The sequence below is a fragment of the Temnothorax nylanderi genome, unplaced genomic scaffold (assembly GCF_030848795.1).
Source record: "Temnothorax nylanderi isolate EJ_2023f unplaced genomic scaffold, tnyl_v1.0 TNYL_tig0082_pilon, whole genome shotgun sequence".
NCBI lineage: Eukaryota > Metazoa > Arthropoda > Insecta > Hymenoptera > Formicidae > Temnothorax > Temnothorax nylanderi.
Genome location: NW_027249144.1, coordinates 648,922 through 669,047, shown reverse-complemented (window position 1 = coordinate 669,047; position 20,126 = coordinate 648,922). Strand labels below are relative to the sequence as shown.

The window sequence follows — 20,126 nt, the reverse complement described above, 5'->3', positions numbered from 1 at the left end:
TAATTAAATAAATTAGAAGTTTTTGAAGTAAGAAATTACTTAATTAATAATTTATATATTCTGTTAATAATATTCAGATAAAATTATATATCGTTTTCATTTCTTCTGTTATAGTGTTTTGCTTAATTATAAACTTCTGGTAGCAATAAAATGGCTTTAAAGTACATGGATTTATTTTGAAAGTGTTTATAGCGTCGTTTTAATAAAAACTTTGCTTTCTCTTGATCGCTTCTCAACCATCTGCAGCCGGCACGTGCAGTCAGAACGTCTACCAGATCCGCGAATCGCACCGAATTACCAGCATCAACGGCACCATTTATTAAATAATTTATTTATACTACGATATTCATGGCACTTCAGGCATGTAATTCGCGCAGTTTTATTGCGTCTTTCGCGAAGACTTTGAAAGCAACCCATCGAGATATTTAAAATAAATTCAGCAAATTAGTTTCGATAGTGAAATTAAGATAAACCGCTACTAGTTTATCGGCAATGGATGAAATTACATCACGGCGAGATCGATTAAAACGAGGGGTAGTTTCGAAGTATCGGAAAAGAGAGAATCGAAGGCAATCGTTAAAATAATCAAATAACTCGATATTCACTTTCAGTAGTTTAGTTCGATAATCATCGACGTTCAAAGAAAGTTAGATATTCCTTGGCAATAAGGCGAAAGTTTAACGAGCACCTGCTCGTTTCACGTTCACGCCCATCAGGGGTCAGAAAGACTATTCAAAAGTTTGATATCAATAAAATAATTTTAGCGCTTTCAATGGTTATCATAATTCTACTTTTTTCTATATTATTCGACGATAATCCGTAATGTATAATACATAAGTCTACTTAGCATATTCAATCGCAAGATTAAAAAAAAAGGTTTCTTAAAGTTTCTAATTTTATATGTCACAAGTACTCGTAACATTTTATAAATATTTCAATAACGTTCAAGTATATAGTATACTATAAAATTATACATATAGTATATAGTATTGGAATACGTTGTGATCTATTCATAATTTATTTTAGGCAAATGGGAAAAAATTTTATCATGGAACGGAAGCGCGTCCAACCGGGAAAGGACTACTCTCTTCAGGGCGACGAGATGGGGGTTTCGGGAAATAATTTGAAATTTAATTAAAACTGCTATTTACCCGGCGGATCAACGGGGGCGACAGTACGAACGATGGGAACGGGAAATGGTACGAGAGGAAACTCTTTTTTTCCGCCAAGAGTCTCGAGGCAAAATAGCTGTATGATTACCGGTAAACAGCGCGGAGAATAAAGTAATTTGCCAGCACAAGGGAGATTAAATTTTCCGATTATTCCAATTTATCATTCGCAATTTTTGCTATTCCTTATTTCGAGGCTGTATTCAGCTCTTCCAGAACGCGCTGTAATCTATATTAAACTTGACGCTATTCCCATAAGATTTTATAACAATCTTTCTGTACATATAATACAATAAAATGCTATTATTAAAATAATTTGTGAGTTTTAAATAACGACAACGAGCTAACGATTGTTCTGCCTGAGCAGGCGTTAATGCACGCGAGAGAAAGAGAGAGAAACGCAGTATCCTATTATCGTCCCGGGCTTTGAGCGCGTACGTGCCTTTTCCGAAGATTTACCGAAGCTTGCGCCAGCTAAACTCGCAGAGGCTGCCGGCGTTTTCTCGGCACGATGCACGGGTTCGTGTTCCCGGAGCGTGGCGCGTCGTGCGAGAGTTCGGACGACGAGCACACGCGAAGAGCACAGCCGGAACAGCGAGGCGACGTCTCGTAGGTACCCCCGGTTTACAATTAAATGCCGACTTCACGGCTGCTTACGGCCAAAATTTATTTCCATCGCGGGGAACGGCCGCGCCGGCGGCAGTCTGCTAATTACCCGCTCGCCATTTAACCGTCTCGTAGCACGTAAGGAAACGAAATGCATGCGCGCGACGCTAGAATGCGAGCGAGATAGACGCCGAGGTAGACACACCGGCATCGCCGCGCCGGCAAAAACTTATTAGCAATGGCGTTTACAATTCCCCCCCTCCCCCGTGCCTTTAACAATGTCTCTCTACTCGCTGCTACGCAGCCTTTACGGTCAACGAGACTCAAATTCAGTTGCAGCCTTCGTACACGCCTTTTGTGATCTCCGCCGTGTGATTTCGCTAATAACGCAGTTTCGGTGTCGCAATTCCACAGAAATGCGCCAACCGCGTAATTCACATATGATTTTCATGTCGAGATTACCGCGCGAGCGAACGCGACGTTTAACGAGATGCCGCGAGACGTATTTGCAACGCAAAATTTCGATAATTCGAGTTTCACGCGAGAGTTCGCTTTTCTGAAAATACTCTACTATGTTACGAACTTATCCAACAACGAGCACGTCATAAATAATTATTACCGTCAGCGTGCGGCTTATCATAATTTTGCCATCTATATTCCTCTTCGTGGTAATCAACACGTGTCCCCGCGCCGCTGTTTCCGACACGACAGGACGGCATGTATCGTCTTAGCACTTGAGCTCGTTTCACGCTCGCCGGAACAACCACCCGCGAATTTATAAGGGCGACCGATCGAAATAACCGCTTTAGCGCCATCGTTGACAGCGACAGCGTCGGCTGCACAGGGTCGAAATCATTCCCACGAGCATCCTTCGTCCCGGCGCGGTGGGATAATCAAGTGCGCGTAGGAGAAGGCCAGGCCGCGCACTCCCACCGATGAAACGAGAATCATGTTGGTTGCGACCGCGAAAGCTCCGCTGTCCGCGCACGGGAGAAGGTAAACGGATTAAAAAGGATTCGTCCACGCATGTATAATTTCCGAGCGGAGCACCTCACGAGGAACGTCTTTGATAGGCTTTCGAGAGATCGAGGGTGCGACCCGCGTCGGCGGTATTATATTTGGATTCTCTTAATGTTTTGTTACGCCGTGTAACTAAATACAAAGCTGTATAAACTTGATACCCCATCGCGACTAAATAATACGTAGTAAACAAAAAAATACGCCATGCATAAATAATTTATCTTATAGAGAAAGAAATCATAGTTTCAATAATAAAAGAATCTATATCCGGAGTCTAGTTTTAAATATCTGGACTCGCAAAATCACAATACCGAATGTTCGTAACTATTTCCCTAAAATTATATTGGCATGTCGCAGTGTGTCGCGGTACCTTCCATAATTACCCCGAAGTGGTCTCCACTAGATATCCCGGAGCGATCGATCGCGCTTCAAAGTTCCGAAGAAGAGGATTGGGAAGGCGAAATGCAGCTGCAGCTGCAAACCCAGCGCAACATTAAGGACATACCGCAGCGAGAGCGAACCTGGCAGTATTACTCGACTAATCACTTTGTAACATGGTCGAGCTAGACTCCTTCGGGGTTGAGCAAGACGAACAAGAAGAACGGGGCGTGGTAGCGGTGGTGTTTCTTGGGAGTGGGTCGAGAGAGTGTTGGAAAGAGGTGAGACAGGCCAACAAACCGTGCCAAGTGCCAACTTCTCTTGTTAGAGAACAATTAAGAAATGCAGTGTTGCAAGTACAGGTGGGAAAGATAAGAAGAAGCTTGGTGTTTTCACGCGTGCCAACACGTATACGTTACCCAACGAACTTGCAATAAAGCTGGTCTCTTTTTACATGTTTCGTGGACAAATTAAAATCTTTGTGCCACTTCCGGAAAATTGGAAGTGAGAAGTGGAAATGAGAAAAACATATGAGCACGCTAGTGGAAGAGAAGTTGGCTGTCGGTTATAATGTCTGAGATGATATTATATCGTATAAACCGCGCGGACACGTTGCAATTTTCGTATCATGCAATTTATTTTCATTATACTTGCTAATTTTCGCCAATTTTAAACTCGCCCGTACGTGCGGATTTATATACTTTAATTATCACCCAGCCTATAGACGTCTCTGCTATATTTCAACTATCCGCAAATGATCAGAATTTTAATTAGAATAATTTATTAATAACAATTTGTCCGTATATTGCGAAACAATTAATTTGCATCCAAATGGATCACCCCCAATTCGGCTGTGTTGTGTTTTAATTAAGCGCGCAAAATATTCTCGATTCTATATTTGCCATGTCAATAATTGCGATCGTATCGTTTCCACCGTCCTACTATTAATAATTATACGTTTTTTTCTTTCATGACAATTACGTACCAAACAGACATTAATTTGGTAACAACATTGCGAGATTACCTACCTGTTTTATTTAAATCGTACGAGAATGCCCATATAACCAAGCAATTTACAATTATTTGTGCAATATTTCCCGTATAATCTAAGATAATTTTACGAGAGGATCATTGCAATAAAGGGCAAAATGTTGTGCCTAAACACACTTGATTTATGGAAACGATTTTCATCCATATTTGTACGAACCCTAGAACAATCATACATGATTTTTACAGCGAGCTTACGGAGAGGATATATTCAAGGTCCCGCGCGACAATGTGGTTCCGGTATTGTACACGTCGGTATCGGATTTGATGGTGCCATGCGGTCGTGTTACGCACGCCGGTGCAGGTCGTTAGGAGGAGGGGCAATCCCCGGTCTTTTCGTCCAGCCATTACGAAGCATTAACTGGCCCCGTCGACTATCACCCCCATGGCAACGGTTATAATACTTTTTTCTTCGCTTCAGCGATAGCGCGCGGTTTCCAAGCGAAGCCAGTTTCCAATTCCCCTTTGTTGCTACGAGCTTCATCACCCTCGCCCTCGCAAACGCACATTCCCAAAAACTTCCTCGCCTTCGATCAACACGTTGGTCACGAAGCGCAAGAGCTGAAAAAGTTTTCGCGCGCTACCGTTAGGGAATCCTAATCATTATCATTCGTCGCTGAACGAGTTGTCACGAAACTTTTTGGGGCGGAATGTCGGTTTCTGTAATTTCCCAGGCATCATCAGTCCGGAAATTACAATCTCGCGTAATGCACGGCCACTGTTGACAAAGACAGAACGCGCGGCCAACGCAAACATTTGGCACGGGTTGGAGGTCGTAATACGTACCTACCTACAGCCGGACGCGGCTGTAAAGTAATTAGCTCCACTGGTCGGACATTTCGTGCCTTGAAGGCCAGACTGTGCCCTCGACGATTTTATGCCGTCTGGTCGTCTCAAAGTAATAATAAACTTTAAAGTAATTAAGATATATCGGGCTCCAATTACGGCTAGCTCCAAGAGAAGGGCGCGATATCCTCCCCCCCTCGCACTTTTCGCAGGATATACTTTACGGCTGGCGGCGCCGACTTTTCAACGACTTCGATCAAAGTCACTGCGATTAATTTCGCGTTGAATAAATTAGCGAGCTCGGGCTGTTAAGTAATCCAAAGTCGCGCAACGTCAATATTCACTAAGTAATATAAATGATATTATTAAGTTCCGCGAAGGAAGAAAAGGCAAAGTTTCGACCATTTGTATTTTAAAATACCCCGTGAAAAGACGTAATAATAAAAAGACGAATGTATCTTATCGAATATGTGCCCTGTGCGTGTGTATCACGACAAACGTAAAACTTGTATAGCTAAAAAAAGCCTCTAATTTACGTGCCGTCGTTCAATTATACCTTTCTTTACTGCCTTCGTTCGTATTCTTGAATCACAATCGCAGCTTTGATGTCCTTTCGACCGGATGTTCGGTCTGCAGGACCGCGTACGTAAACGGTGCACGAAATGCACGCATTCGAGATAAGTTCGCACGCGATTATTCACGGTGGTTTGTGCGTACGTCGCCGACGGACGCACGGACGAACTATCGCCCACAAAAGTCCGAAGTACTCTGCAAGTGTACCTGACCTGACCCTCGAGATCGCGGTAATTGCGTGCGAATTTCGCGACGACGGCGCGTCGGCTGCTTTTTATTGCCGGTCGTTAGTGTAATTAAATCCTCGCTGCTCACGAACGAGAGCCGAGTTGAATGTGATTGTGAATTTATACGCGAAAGGGAAAGACGGCGGCTAGACGAATCGAAACGATCTTTACACATCTGTTTTACTTCCTGACTGTGCGTCCTTCTCAAAAGAAACACCTAAAAACTTATTTTATTAACGTAAATGCTTCCTTGGAAAAGTTAAAAAGTGATTAATAAACCGTTAAATAAATTTGATTGCTTAATATGTATGGAGGAATATTGCAAAGTTTTAAAATAAATAAAATAAAATCACTTTCTGCGTTCGCAGAATTGCAGGATACATCTCGCAGATTAGAGAGAAGTAACTTGAAGGGAAGAAAAGTAGCCTGATCGTGTCGATCGGAGAGCAGCGACAAGAGGCAAGTGGCGGCGTGGCCAAGGTAGTTCTTGTATCGCGGATGTGTTGATATCGGTGGTAACAATTTATTCGGTCGGTGGAGAACACGAAGGGAGAGCGCGGCTGCTCTCGGCGTAGGGTCTCGTCATCTTTTTTTTCTTTTCAATATCGCCGTTCGAGATAAAGCGAGATTCAATTTCCTGTTTCTGTCTCTCTTTTTCTCTCTCTCTTTCTCTTCCTGTCACCTGCTCTCTCTCTCTCTCTCTCTCTCTCTCTCTCTCTCTCTCTCTCTCTCTCTCTCTCTCTCTCTCTCTCTCTCTCTCTCTCTCTCTCTCTCTCTTCTTCTCGCGCTACGGTCTGCGAACGGTTGAGACCGTGTGGTCTGAAATTCCTGTGACGAACAGATATCGTTCCCGACTACTCGAGAGAGGGTAGAGTTGAGATAACTTCGAATACGTGGAAAGGTTCCGAGGGTTCATGGAGTACTACGCGACTTATATCGAGGGATTTGGTACGTGCGTGCGCTCCGAGGGTAGAAGAGGGGTCGGACGATTAGGTGACTAACCCTCTGTTTGCACGGTGAAGTATTCCGATAACAGTGGGTCCCCCTATCAACGATATCTCTGCGCCTCGTTTATTGATACAGGACAATTAGCCTGTCTGCCATCGAAGCGCAACAGAGATCTTATTGAAGCCCTCTTGAGATTATTGAAACGCAGTGGGGATGTGATAACTTTGCTTCCCATTTAAATTTGCAATTGTCATAGAGTATAACAGCTTCATACTGCAAACAGCTTCGTAATCGATTCATGTTATTCCACTCTATTTTGCTATCAATTTCACAGCACGCTTCAACGTCCGTTTATTTACCTTCATTTCTTTTTATCTGCGGATAAAACACGTGAAACGCAAAACATTATGCTTTTTTTTTGGAGTAAATAACTATTAAAATAAACGGATAGAGAAATGTCTAAAGCAAATGTGATTTTTCACAGATAATAAAGATAATTAAAAAAGTATGTAAAATTTAGTCATTTCGGTGTCACTGTCTTTCTCTTTTTAAATTTAATTTCTCGAAAGTGACAGAATATTGAAAAAAGTGACATTTCAACAGAATCGCTGGACATATTTTTAAAATAGAAATTTTGACATTAAAAAAAAATGTATTTAAAAAGGGTATTAAAAAAAAAACAGATAAAATGGACGCGACCTGTTTCTTTTAAATTGCATGTTTAATATCGAAATTTCTGTTTTAGAAATATGTCTAAGGATACATAAATAACTAGAGAACGATATGCCAGTCCATTAGTCACGACAGTAAAAGAAATGATAATTAACAATCACTATCTCTACTGCCGTCGGAAAATCGCGCATTTACTTCCGAGAGTTTCCGCTTCTCACATTTGCGTCTGCTACTTCCTAAAGTACCTGTCGTTAAGAGCCTCCGGGACCGAGCTGCATCAACAAAAAAGCCGCGGTAGCGTACATGCATTTGACTGCGCGTGCGAAAGTTCCGATTGGATGAGAACGTAACGGCACGTACATACACTCTCAACATACACGGAATGTCTCGGCCGAGGTAGTAATTGCCTCGATGTAGAATCTCGTTAAGCAACGTGAAAGAACTTAAGGCGCCGTTAAGATCCACACCGCTCGAGGCTTCGTACCACTCGAAGTGCAAGAATGTAATAGCCACGTGTGGTTTACAGCGCGACGGCCAACGACTTACCTAACTGTAAAACTAAGACGCCAGATTCCGCGTCGACGAGATTTCGAGCCATCTCAGAGGGGGCGAAATAATGCGCCCACGCTTCGGCAAATAATATTAATTTTGCTAGAAACGGCAAGGATACCCCGTGTGCGGGGACCCCATGACGGCAAACTTACGACAGTTATTACCGGCGCTGATCATACTCCTCGTCGAGCGTAATTACCAGTATGGCATCGTAATCCCTCCCGAATCACATAAATGATGATGGAAGTATTCTCATTTCTGGTTTAACGACCGCCTCGTGAAGGTCTTAAGCATTATGGAACATTAGAAACATGCGAAAAACATTTCTGGCTTTTTTATTATTATTTGATCGATATATACTGATCAAAGTATCCTTAAGCAGAAAAGAAATAGCGTAATAGTACATTTTTAGCGCGATTGTGTAATCCGCGTTTCTCTTTCTCCGTTACGCATAATCATTGCGAAAATTTCTAGCGTCCAAACGGACTAACATCGTCGAAACATCCGAGACACCGCGCGGCGCGTTATACCCTCATTATCCCTTTTATCCGTGAAAAGATATTCACGGCGACGAAATCGTCTTGTCTCACGAGCGCAGGTATTATACTTTCGCGCGTTTACACCGCCAAGTACAAAGTGTTTTCTACGGCTATAAAAGAGCGTAAAAGAATGAATAAGGGAGAGAGCGGAAGAAGGAAAGATCTCCTGTATTCTTGTCCCTTCTCGCTATCTCGTTCAGAGAGTACACGTAATCCTGTCGTTGTAATATCCAACCAACATCCCTCGACACGCTCGCGTCTTCGTCGTGCTCCGCGTACTCTTTGTCTCGCGTTTCGTGAGTGCCGTGTAGGACGCCGCTCTAGCCGAGGAGTTTACGTCGCGAGCAGATTTCGCTCTGAATAAAGAAAAAAAAAATGAAAGCTAATGCTACTAAAACTGCTCCTTTCGGACGAGAAACGTGTAAGCTGTCAAACATACGTGGGTCCGGCCGCGGACGCGAAAAAAAATGAAAGAAAAGAAAGAACGTCTGTTTAATTTAATTCGCACTTGCAAAACTTTTTGTATGTGGACGGGAATTAAAGTTCGTACGAGCTCCTCGAATCCGATTAGACCGGCGATTAAAGCAAAGCTCACGCGACGGGCTTAGGTTAAACGGCCGAAAACTCATCGTTCTTCGTTTTCTATCCGCTGTAATACTCTCGGCAAGCCGCTACGCGTTCGAGAAACGCTACGCGATTACGTGAAAGCGACGAAGAAGAAGTTACGAACTATTCCTCGCGCTCGCGAATCGATCGTAGGCGGCTAACCTTAGTCGTTTGGGCACAGATTTGCACTAACACTTCGCTCATGACTCGAGCTTCGGGATTTCGCAACAAAGTTCTCACTTTTGTGTGCACGCCCACAACGACCGCCGCGAACTTGGATCGTGTCTTCGCGCTACGCGCGTCGTCCTCGACCTCCACACTACTATCGCGCCCCACCCGCCTACTACTATCCACCGCTTCTCACCCCCGTCGCCACGTCTCGCGTGCTTTTTTTGTACCTCCGAGAGAGAACTTCCAGAGCATCGACTGGCGGAGAAGAAAAGGAAAATAAAAAAGCTGGAAGCGCAGCTAAGAACGGCACGAATAATGCATAGTAGGAATTAATCGAATCTCCCGGCGCTTTTTTGCCACGGGCGCGGCGTCGCGTCGTCCGGCGTCGCGTCGCGTCGCGCTCGCGACGCCTCTTGCTCGTCCGGATCGGCAGAAATTACTACTCCTCCACGCGCGCCGGCAAATCAAAAGGAAAACTTGGAGAATAATTTCCAAGAGTCCGGCAAGGATTATGCTCCGCTCTTTCACTCGGTGTAACTCGAAGCAAGACGCGCGCGGGCCCTTTTCAAAGGGAATAATTCGACCGCGGTGTACCCGCGCACCGCGCATACGAAAGCTCCCAGCTGATTTCGATGGTCTAACTTCGCTGGCTTTCCAAAGGCAATGTCTCGGCATTCATGCTGACCCTCGACCGCAGGAATGCGCGGCACCGAATACCGCGTGCCGGATCAGTCTTAGCTGCGGTCGCTCATTACGCAGCTTCAGCGGAAGCGATAGCGAGATGAGAAAGGGAGAGACAGACAGACAGACAGAGCCGGAGGAAGGCGGAATCGGACGACCGGTAGCGACGCAGTTGACTCGTGAAGCTTTTAATCTCGAAAATCTTTAGGACCTTCGAGCGACTAAAGGAAAACTTTCGCAATCCGTCCGGCACTCACGACCGGCCGAACGACCGCGGTCTCCCTTCGCTTTTCCCTCTTCTCTTTGCCCAGCTACTTCCGCAAACATCACTCGCAAAACTCTGTGTAGTGCAAAGAGAGCATTGCCACTCGAATTTCTCGGATTTACCGACGAATTAAGGATCTGTATGGTATACTCTGCCGAAAATATCGGTTGCGAATGAAAAAAAAAAAGGACAAATCGAGAAAAAAATTAAAGTATCGTTGCGCTAAAGACATGTGTCTTGCATTTAATCCGTCGGGTTTAGAAGGTGGTTTAAATAGCGATCGATAATCGAGATTAAAAATAGACTCGTTTGTCCTAAGTGAAGATTATCGGTATCCTCGCAGAAGCATAGTTTAATACAACGGGACATAGTCGCACGGAGTTTCGCGCAACTTCGTTATGTGTGCACATGTACAACGGGTTACACGTCAAATATGCGTGCAAATTGGATCAGCAGATCGGTTTGAGAAGCCCGTCGAAATTAATATCCGTTCCGTTAGTTACCAGAGATCCGATACGAAGGGCTTAGAATGCATGATCGTTTCGTGGTGTAGACGCCTGCCCGCAAGTACAGATTAGATCAATGCGATGTGTTGTGCTTGAATACAGTGTACACTGGATACATGTATCGGAGCCTTAGTGCAGTATATTCACGACGTTATCAATCAACGCGCTATCCGATGACGGATCTTGTGAATGAGTTTCAGTGTGCGTGCCTTAACTCCTAATGGTCATCGATATTTCAAGAACTGTTTGAGAAATCCGAGTATCTTATCGCGAGTATAGCATGGAAGACGATCAAATAACGACTACGGATCAAGAATGAAAGTTTCTACAAACTTTGTGGCCCCTACGGCCCACATAATGTCCACGTAGCTACTCCGCACGCATATATCTCACACCGGAATTTACGTCATAAACATCTCGAAACGTTGCCACGTAAAATAAGATTAGACACATTCGTTTCACAGAAGCTCGCAACAATTGTTGGTTTTCCTCCAGCATTCGCGGAACGCGCGGCGACAAAATTAGCCGACGATAACTCCGAAACAAGTGTCGCAGAGCGCTACCAGTTGCGGCTACGCCGCGCTTCGCGAAGCCCCAAAACGTCGTGCCAAATATTCGCGCAAACGCGAAACTGCGGGCATTCCGCGTATGTACATCCCACCGGAAGAGCGACGCACTACAAGGACAATAACCGCGCCATTGTAATGAAAATTCCGCCATTGGCGCGATAGGAAAACAGACCGGCGGAGTCCGGCCGCAAATCCTCCAAAAAGTTCCCCCCCAGAAAATGCTATGCTCGTAGAGAACACTCTGGAACGCGCAGGTTACTCGCGTATGCGTGTATCTACACGTGTGTGCCCGCGTGTACGCGTGTGCTGTATGTGTGACGCGCTCATAAGCAGCGTGTCTCCCTAGCATGCGGTCTCTTGCTTATACGTAACACACGCGAGAGCCGGCACGCACCGGCGATGCTCTCCACACTCGGCTTCCACCACGGCCCAAGCCGAGCCGGCAAGCCATCCAGCCAGCCAGCCAGCCAACCAAGCAGGCAACCGTCCGACCAACCGACCATTCCACATTCCATTCGACGGTTCTCTCTCCCCCGACACCATAATGAAGTCAGCCCGGCGTTCTAAGCCCCGGTAATATCGCGTGGCAGGACACTCCCCGAGATAATATTGGTGATGTATGCTAACGGGCATTTCGTTGCCCGGGGTACGTACGTTTTTGCGTTTCACTCGTACCGTCCGTTCTCTTAAACGATTTAACGCGAAGCGAGAAAAGAGACGGGATAAAGAGAGGGTCAGCATCCCCCAAGAAAAACGCCGGGGAATTTAATCCCTGGTGTATATCGCGGAGGAAAGTGTTTTTTTCACACGTACGACAAGCGAGCCGTAAACCCATCGGCGGTTTTGTCAATTCCTACCCGACGAGGGTCGCATCTTGAATCGATCGAGACAACGCGGACTAATTAAAATTTACATTTTGCGAATTATTTGAGGAAATTAACGTCATTAGTGAAACTCGTAATTCCAAAAAAAGACGAATAAAGCTCCCTGTGATTAATTTCTGTGAAGTCCGTCTACCTGCATCAAATACGCTGATTGTATTTCATTAAACGTAGGTGTGAACGATTGAGTTTGCTCGTTCGCACAATTTGTACTGCAAATGGCTGGTCGGCGCGATGAAACGATCCCGGAAGTCACAATATTTAATTTGGAGGATTGCAAATTAATCACGATCAATATCCTGATATAAAAGTTGTACAGCAATTGCCCATCGGTTGTCGCAAATAAAACGCGTTACACAATCGCTGTTATAAATAAAAAAATAGACGGCAAAAAGCGCAAATAGAATGCACTCCGTTGTTAGATAAAATTTAAAAAAAAAAATATGTACTTGCACTAGTAATTATTGTCTACTTTACATTCGAAATATCGTGGCAACGTCAAACTACTTTAACACTGTGCGTATATCTGTTCCGGCTGATATCAGTATTGCGACCGTGACAAACATTGCGTAATTTATTCCAGCGCGGATTACAACTATCGTGTCGTTCGGAATTTCCTGCGTATAATTCCTGCCAAACGTGCACGAAGCTCGGTGTAAAACCCGCTTCTGTCATCGCTGCGAACGACAACATTCGAAACGGTCGACGAGAAAACGAAAAAAAAATCACGATACCACGTGGCACCGCTATCGCCTCGCTCTTCCGTTTCCGCTTCCGCCCGAGCCTGGCCTACCGTAACCAAAATGAGCTGGGCTTGGCTCACCATTCGAGTATCGTTCACGCGAATATTGCCACGCGAATATTCGTGCTCATTGACTGTATAGGTATCTACCAATAATCACACGACGATCTTACAGTCACTGAGGACTCGAAAACGATCGTCGATCAAATTAATCGCACTTTTTATAGACACGACCACCAATCGCGAGTAAACGGGAGCACTTAGGGATATCTGACCTTTGTGATGCCTGAGGTGAGAACGCCCGCAGCACGGTTGCTCGAAGTACGCGTGTCCGGGATGGGCGCCGGCGGGCCTGCTGGCCGTGCTGGGACCCAGAAGTTGTCCCAGGACAGCTGCTAGAACAGCTGCCCTAACCATCGTTGTCATGGCGTCCGGTAGTAGCCTCTGCCTCTGCATCGTCACACAGGAAAATAAAAACACCTTTTTCACTATCCCTCGCGCTCTTTCTTTCTCTCTTTCTCACTCTTTCTCCCGATCTCTGGTTGGAGAAACGATCCACGCGGTCTGTTCTATCTCCGCCAATTTCGGAGCATTTCGCGCACGACAGCTGTCACTCCTATCCCGGGCCTTAACGAAGCTTACAAAGGACCGCGTGGGCCGCGACGCTCTGGCCTTGAGTAGAAAGGAGGTAGAGTCGCTCCGGCCGCAGCGTGGTTGTTGCCCTTTGCCGCTGGCTACGACAATGACGGCCGTTCACCGGCGTGTAAAGCGTCTCTCTCTTCTCTCTCTCTCTCTCCTTCCTCGATTCACTCGCCGTCCTTGTCCTGTTCCTGCGGCAGGTACACTCCAAGATAGAAACTCGACCGCGTGTTGCTCCGTTCAGTTCGCTCTCTCTCCTTCCCTCTCTCTCTCAGCTCCTCGCTCCTTCCTCGTTTTTCGCACTGCTTTAGAGGACAAAGAAATTCTCTTTCCCTCGCCTTTTTTACTCCCCGTGTATAATCCGGTGCCCTTAAGTCGCAGATAAGTCCTTAGAACGATGAACGATTCTCGATGATGATGCAAACGCAGATTGTACAAGATTCCTCACATTTCCTGAATACCCTGGTAAATATTGTCTAACGGAGTTGGCCATTTAAACCTTTCTTTATCTTCCGTTAGTGGCATCCGAGACGCGCGTTCGTCGCGCGTTGTAATTATTGTTTTTACGACGCTTCTTGGTGGAGGAGCACAACACCGCGGATGTTCGGAGCGTCGTGTATGCGAGTTACCAACTGAGAAAATCTTGGTTAACTAAATATAAAGAACGAGACGCGTGCGATGGTCACATCTGTTGCTCGGAGTCGACGGAGCCGCGTTCTCGGCGTCCACGGGTATGCCGTTCCCTATCGCGCGTACATCCTCGCGGTGTCGGTGAGTAGACGCGACGCGCTGGCGACACACGTCCGAGCATCCGTCACAACATGATCGAGCCGTTGGTTGATCACGCTAGATCGCTGAAGGCAAAAAGAACGCGCGTGTCGAACGGACGGTGGGTTTACTGGAGGCGGCGAGACGAACGACGATTGCGTAGACCTCCCTCGTCGGAGGCCGCGGCACGACTGTTACCCTCTGACGCGCGTTGCCGCGTTCAGTCGCGCTCGGCGCCGCTCGGCCGACGTCGGCTCCACTCGGCCGGAGCTGCTCCAAAGTCGTGCCGCACGACTCCTATGTATGATCCATCCAGCCAGCGCAGCGGTCGCCACGCCGGCCGCTCTCTCTCCTCACAATCCGCGTTACGTACTCGCTCGCCGCGAAGAAGCGAGGAAGCATCTGCCCCCCCCCCCCCAGATATTTCTCGTAACCCTGACGCGCCACCCGCTTCCTTTATGGCGGCTATGAAAAATTTTTAGGCCGCGCGACAGAGCAGGCCCGGAGGGAGAAAGATGCTCCAAGTCGGACTTTACGGCAATTTCGCAGAGGCACCGTCTGAATTATGAAGAAGCTCCGCCCTTTTTTCTTTTTTTTTTTTTTTTTTTCGGAACGTCAAACGAAAAGCACCGTCTTACTCGCCGTACCTTTCGACAAAGCCGATAAGCTTCTTCGATCCACGGCAGATCTACGGATTTCTCACGCGCGATTATGCTCCTTGCTGGTATTGATAAAAATATGTCAGATTCGTCACATTTGTATAATTCTTTTTATAAAGAGAGACGACTGAAATTGTCGTCCGTATACTTAAAATTGTGAAATTAATGATTAATTCATGCTATATCTCTAGAAAATAATTTATTAATGTTACTTATTCGGTTTTAATTTAAAAATGTTATGAAACATTTAAAAAGAATGTAAAAAGTAGATATCTGAGAAGTTATATAAAACCTTGGCTTTGTCAAGTTAATTTCGAAACTTTTCCACTTATTTAAATATTTCAATACATACAAATTTGTAATATCTGTTCATAACATTTCTTAATCTCAGATTCTATGAACATTATGGATAAATCCGCTTTGTAAAAAGTTGAAACTGGAGCATAATAAAATTTTTAAAAAATTAAGAAATTTTGTGACAGGAAGTCGATGAAATAAAAATCAAATATATATATAGATGACTCACCCATACATACATAAGTATAATACTTAAAATTAAGAATTAATAATTAAGCTCCGATATGCATCATATATTTCGGTATGATAGTTGACGCAAACGAACGCTAATTGAAGTAAAACGGTTAACATGATTATTCCGACTAAATCATTTGGTTAGCGAAAATTCAGTTAGCGGTCTACTGAGTGCATGCAAATGTAATTACGATGCGAAAGCGAAATCTTGTTATTCTAGGTGGACTATTCATATATTATTTGAGGACTATTCATATTATTTGTATGAACTGAACGAGATGAAGAACGCCAAACGCGATTGTGCAAGTCAAATTATCATACTTCTGGTCGCATACCATTTACTTTCTATATCAGATCTCCTATTTCTATTGCAAAATGCATACGATTGGCAAACAAGTGCTAAACGTCGTTTCCTGTCTCTGACTGAACAAAAATAGAAAAAAATAATGACGTCGGATTATCGAAATTCATTTTGCAGCTGCGCTATCGCTCCGTCGCGGCGTCGTCCGCGTTACAAAATCAATTCGCATAGACATGCCGTAGAGAATTTCTGAGGGGGTCGAGATACACGTTCGACGCCGCCGACGTTCGCTACATCATGCGCACCGATGCAGCCCGAAGGATACCGCGAGAACGAAGTCAAGCGGGGTGTATGAATAAGTCGATATGCTAATGCGAAAATCCTGCGAAGTTAGCTGAGCCCAGGCTGAGCTGCAAAGAAAGTTGCGCGGCATCCAGGCCACGGTACAAAGTGTCTCGCGGTAACGCGGAAGGAGAGACAATTTTGTACCCCCCGTAGACGCAGCGGTACCGGGTATTACGGCCTTAGTGGGTACAGGCCACTTTCCTTTGTTGCTCGCGGGGCGAGACTAGTGGAGGTGTCGCAGTCTATGGAGGTAAGGGAAGTCGTAAGAATTTTAGAACAAAGGCGAAACCAGTCGGGAGGAGCCGTAGTAGAAGCCGTGGCTTTTCTTAGCTTCCCCCCCCTCTCACTCTCACTCTATTTCTCTTGTGATACAAGAGGGTCGACCAGTCGGGTGCCGCGACCAACAAATCCACCGGCCGCTCTATTCCATTTCATTGAAATAGTTTAGAATTGCATGAGGCTACTCGGTCGTCCTTTCCCATCATTGCGCCGCCTCTTACGACTTGCCTTTACACTTCGCCGCCGGTCCATTCGAGACGTCGCCTTTTTCGGGAAGAATGCGTAAGAGAGCGGTGAGAGCGAGCAAATCGCCGGAAAAACCGTAAACTGCATCTCGCCGGTGTGTACCGTCCGCGTTTAACGTTTGAGATATGGAGCGTCGGTGCATACGACACGAGCAGGCGCGCATGTGTCTACGAAATCGCGTCTGTCGCGGAACACTCCAAGGTAAGAACTGTTTCGCGGTGGATGCGCTGAAGAAACTGCGAGACGTCTGATGCGTTTTATGGAAAATTCTATAAAGTCACGTGAATTCTGTGACAAATGTCTATTCGCTCGTGACATCGAAATTGCACATTCCGCTCAAGTAACAATTCGATAAAGACTGTCGTAATATCCAATATCATGTAAGAAGTGAGATAACGAAGATAGAGAACATTCTATTTTTACATTTCGCGGAAAATGATGTCTTTACATTAGAAAACGATCAGTCATTCGCAGCTCGATGTTACTTCGGCGGAGAGCACGATCTTTCGTTAGTTCTATTTCAATGGTGACAAACGTCTGAACTGTCGTACGACGCGGGGTGATGAGACGGCTTCAGCGCGAGCGATATTAAATATTCAAAGACGTCAAATCGAGTCCGCATTATCCTCTTATTCCACGGAGGCGCTTCGCGCGTCTTTGAATCTCCCACGCCTCGTTGCGCCCGAGTCGCGAATCGACGGATCCCTTTTTCGTACGAACGAATCGAAAATATTTGTCGCCACGAGGGTCAACAAAATCCGTGTCCTCAGTCGAGCGTTGGCTCCATACGTTCCGCGATTCTGTACAAGACTTCTTGCCTTTTCATTTTCATAGTCATTCTTTCATCCTCACTCTCATACGAAAACACGGCACGAATACACAAACTCAAATTACTTTCGATATATAAGATAAACAAAAATATCGAAAATCGATATAAGAAATAAGTTACGTTGCGTGCGGGAGATCCAGTCTTACATATAAATTTTGTGGCAAGAATCGTGACAGATAATGATATATTATCGTTATAAACTTTCACGCTTACGGAATAATCGCCACAATTATCGTCTAATACGTGTCGGCGGCTGAGAGGCATCGTTCAACCATATTGCACGCAAAGCCCCAAATAGCGCCGTAATTACCTAGCTGTCTCATTCTTATTATTCAGTGTTTCCTTCCGCCGAGAGACACGACAGCGGCGGTACCGTAGTATAATCGAGATCCGCATACAACCTTATAACCACGACGCGTTCCTTATGGCGAGATATACCGTTTCTTCCTTTTTCGATTGCCCTTCCCTACCTTCACGTCGCGTCGGTCGAAAGGTGCGTCCGAAGAAGGGCAATCCGTTAAATTATACTTAATATCTATGCGGCACGGTTCTCACTTATCCCTCATCCAAAACACACGGTACGCATCGAGAGCTCATCATCTCGTTTGAGAGGAACGAAATGTATAGCCCGTCGCCTCCTCCATATGGGATCCGACTAACATCTCACTTTGCCGTAAAAATCCGTATGTTCTTTTGTTCCATGAAATCCGCTTAACTACAGCTTTATCCCGTATAAAACAGCGAGTGGAAACGTCAAAGAAAAATGTTGAATTTACAAAGATTACGTATATGGATCTGCTGATTTCACTTCGAAAGGAGACATTAAATTTCAATGTAAATGGGTTTCCGAACCATATATATGTAATTTAAGGGAATATTGAGGGAAAGATTTTAGACATATATTATACATATGTATATCACTCACTTGTTACATATATGTATATGTATATATATATATCAATAATATCAAGACGACCGAAAGTATTAAAAATAAACTTTGCACACAGTTAGCAAGACGTTAGAAAATTCGACTATTGTAGAAAAAAAATCTGACAATTGTTTCTCATTAACTGAAAGATTAAACGATATTACGCAAAATAGCACTATGCTTAATGATGCTCTTCTGATTTCTCATCCATGATTAATGGATTTGACTTCGTAAGCATCTTGTGTGCGTACAACTTTAGCTGATTCCTTAGTCGATTATGAACCCGGCGCAATTCTCGCATTCTCGCCCAATTACTCTCGCAGCTTAGATCGCATTCCGTTCTAATCCGAGAAATACTTGCTCGGTTAAAGCGTCTTTGATAAACGATTGCGGTGCAAGAGCATCTATACTATTCGAGAAATGAAATTTAGAGAAATAGAAATGGCGCAATTGTCATTATTTAGTTTTCTTTTTCTTCTGTTAATGCATTTAGCATTGTAATTGTGAAACACAAAATTTGTTGAGTGTTATGTGTTATGTTCTGAATGCAGTGTGTTTCTGAAAGTTCTATGTAATATTGTTGAAGTTAATAAAATGGTATAACAAAATATTGCGTTGTTTATTTTTTAAATTTATATATACTCCATTCTTTAATTAATCAACGAATGCGTCAATTAATTCGTTGATAGTAAATCCATACATATGCTCCTCCAAGAAATCGTTCGCAAGTAGCGTTATGGAAAACAAAGCGTCGTTCAGGTCTGCTAATTTTAGTACGGGCCATAATATGCGTCTGCGGTCGATTAGGACGCGCCATTGCGCCGGCCAGCAAAGCCTGTGTAAAACGCGTCTCGCAGTCCGCATTCCGTTCTGATCCACAGAATATTCAGTCAGGTAAAGCGTCTTTGATAGAACACCTCTTTGGCACAACGGATGACAACAGGCGTTGTGCGGAAGGTGAAGTACGGGAAGGGGGAAAGGGAAGGAGACCACGAGAAGGTGCATGAGAAAGAGAAGGCGCGAGGGATGGGGGAGAGGTCTGCACGGGGTGATCATCAAAGTGACCCATACTCTGTTAAACGGCTCACGTCTCGATCACAGACAAGCCGGAGCAATGCCGCCGAGTGATACCAAGGGCTGCGTCGGCCGAGGGTGTCACGGTGGATTTAATTAATGCAATTTAGCATCCATCCATCATCTCTCGCGTTTTTGCCTTAACGAGGGCTGCTACCGTCGGCGTTATCGTTGCTGCTGTTGCTGTTGCTGCTGCTGCTGTTGCTGTTGCTATCGCCGCCGCCGCCGTCGCCACCGTCGCCGCTGCCGGTGCTATGGTAGGTCTGCGTGGCACTTTGATGAGACAAGCAAGCCTCTCTCGATTATATCGATACCTGGCCCGCCCCCTTGGCGCAGCCCTTCTTCCTGCCTCGACCTCCGTCTCGCATCGTGGAACCGGGGCTTTACGATCACCCAGCCGTATTAAACTGCGCCGTACAAGCAACGCGTTAAGCTCGGCGTCCATGTACGTTCATCAGCGTGCGGTTATGCGTGTTTGTGTGCGAGCCAGCTGCTACCTGTACATCGCTCGTACATCGGGGCAATAAACATCGGCGCGATGGGTAATAATAGTGTAGGAAAAAAAAAAAACGAAACGCGCACAAAGGCG

The 20,126-nt window shown here is 45.2% G+C and overlaps 1 protein-coding gene across 3 annotated transcripts in view; it reads right to left on the bottom strand.

The window, feature by feature from the left end:
- Positions 1-20,126, bottom strand: part of Sema2a (Semaphorin 2a) — a 307,709-nt gene that overhangs the window by 120,671 nt on the left and 166,912 nt on the right. Inside the window, exon 1 of one of the 3 annotated variants that reach the window (XM_071709913.1) lies at positions 13,214-14,747. The exons of the other annotated variants lie outside the window; for them this stretch is intronic. Coding sequence (XP_071566014.1) covers positions 13,214-13,394 — 181 coding nt within the window. The 5' untranslated portion in view covers positions 13,395-14,747. Of the gene's footprint in view, positions 1-13,213; positions 14,748-20,126 lie in introns of those variants that run through there. 3 annotated transcript variants of the gene reach the window in all.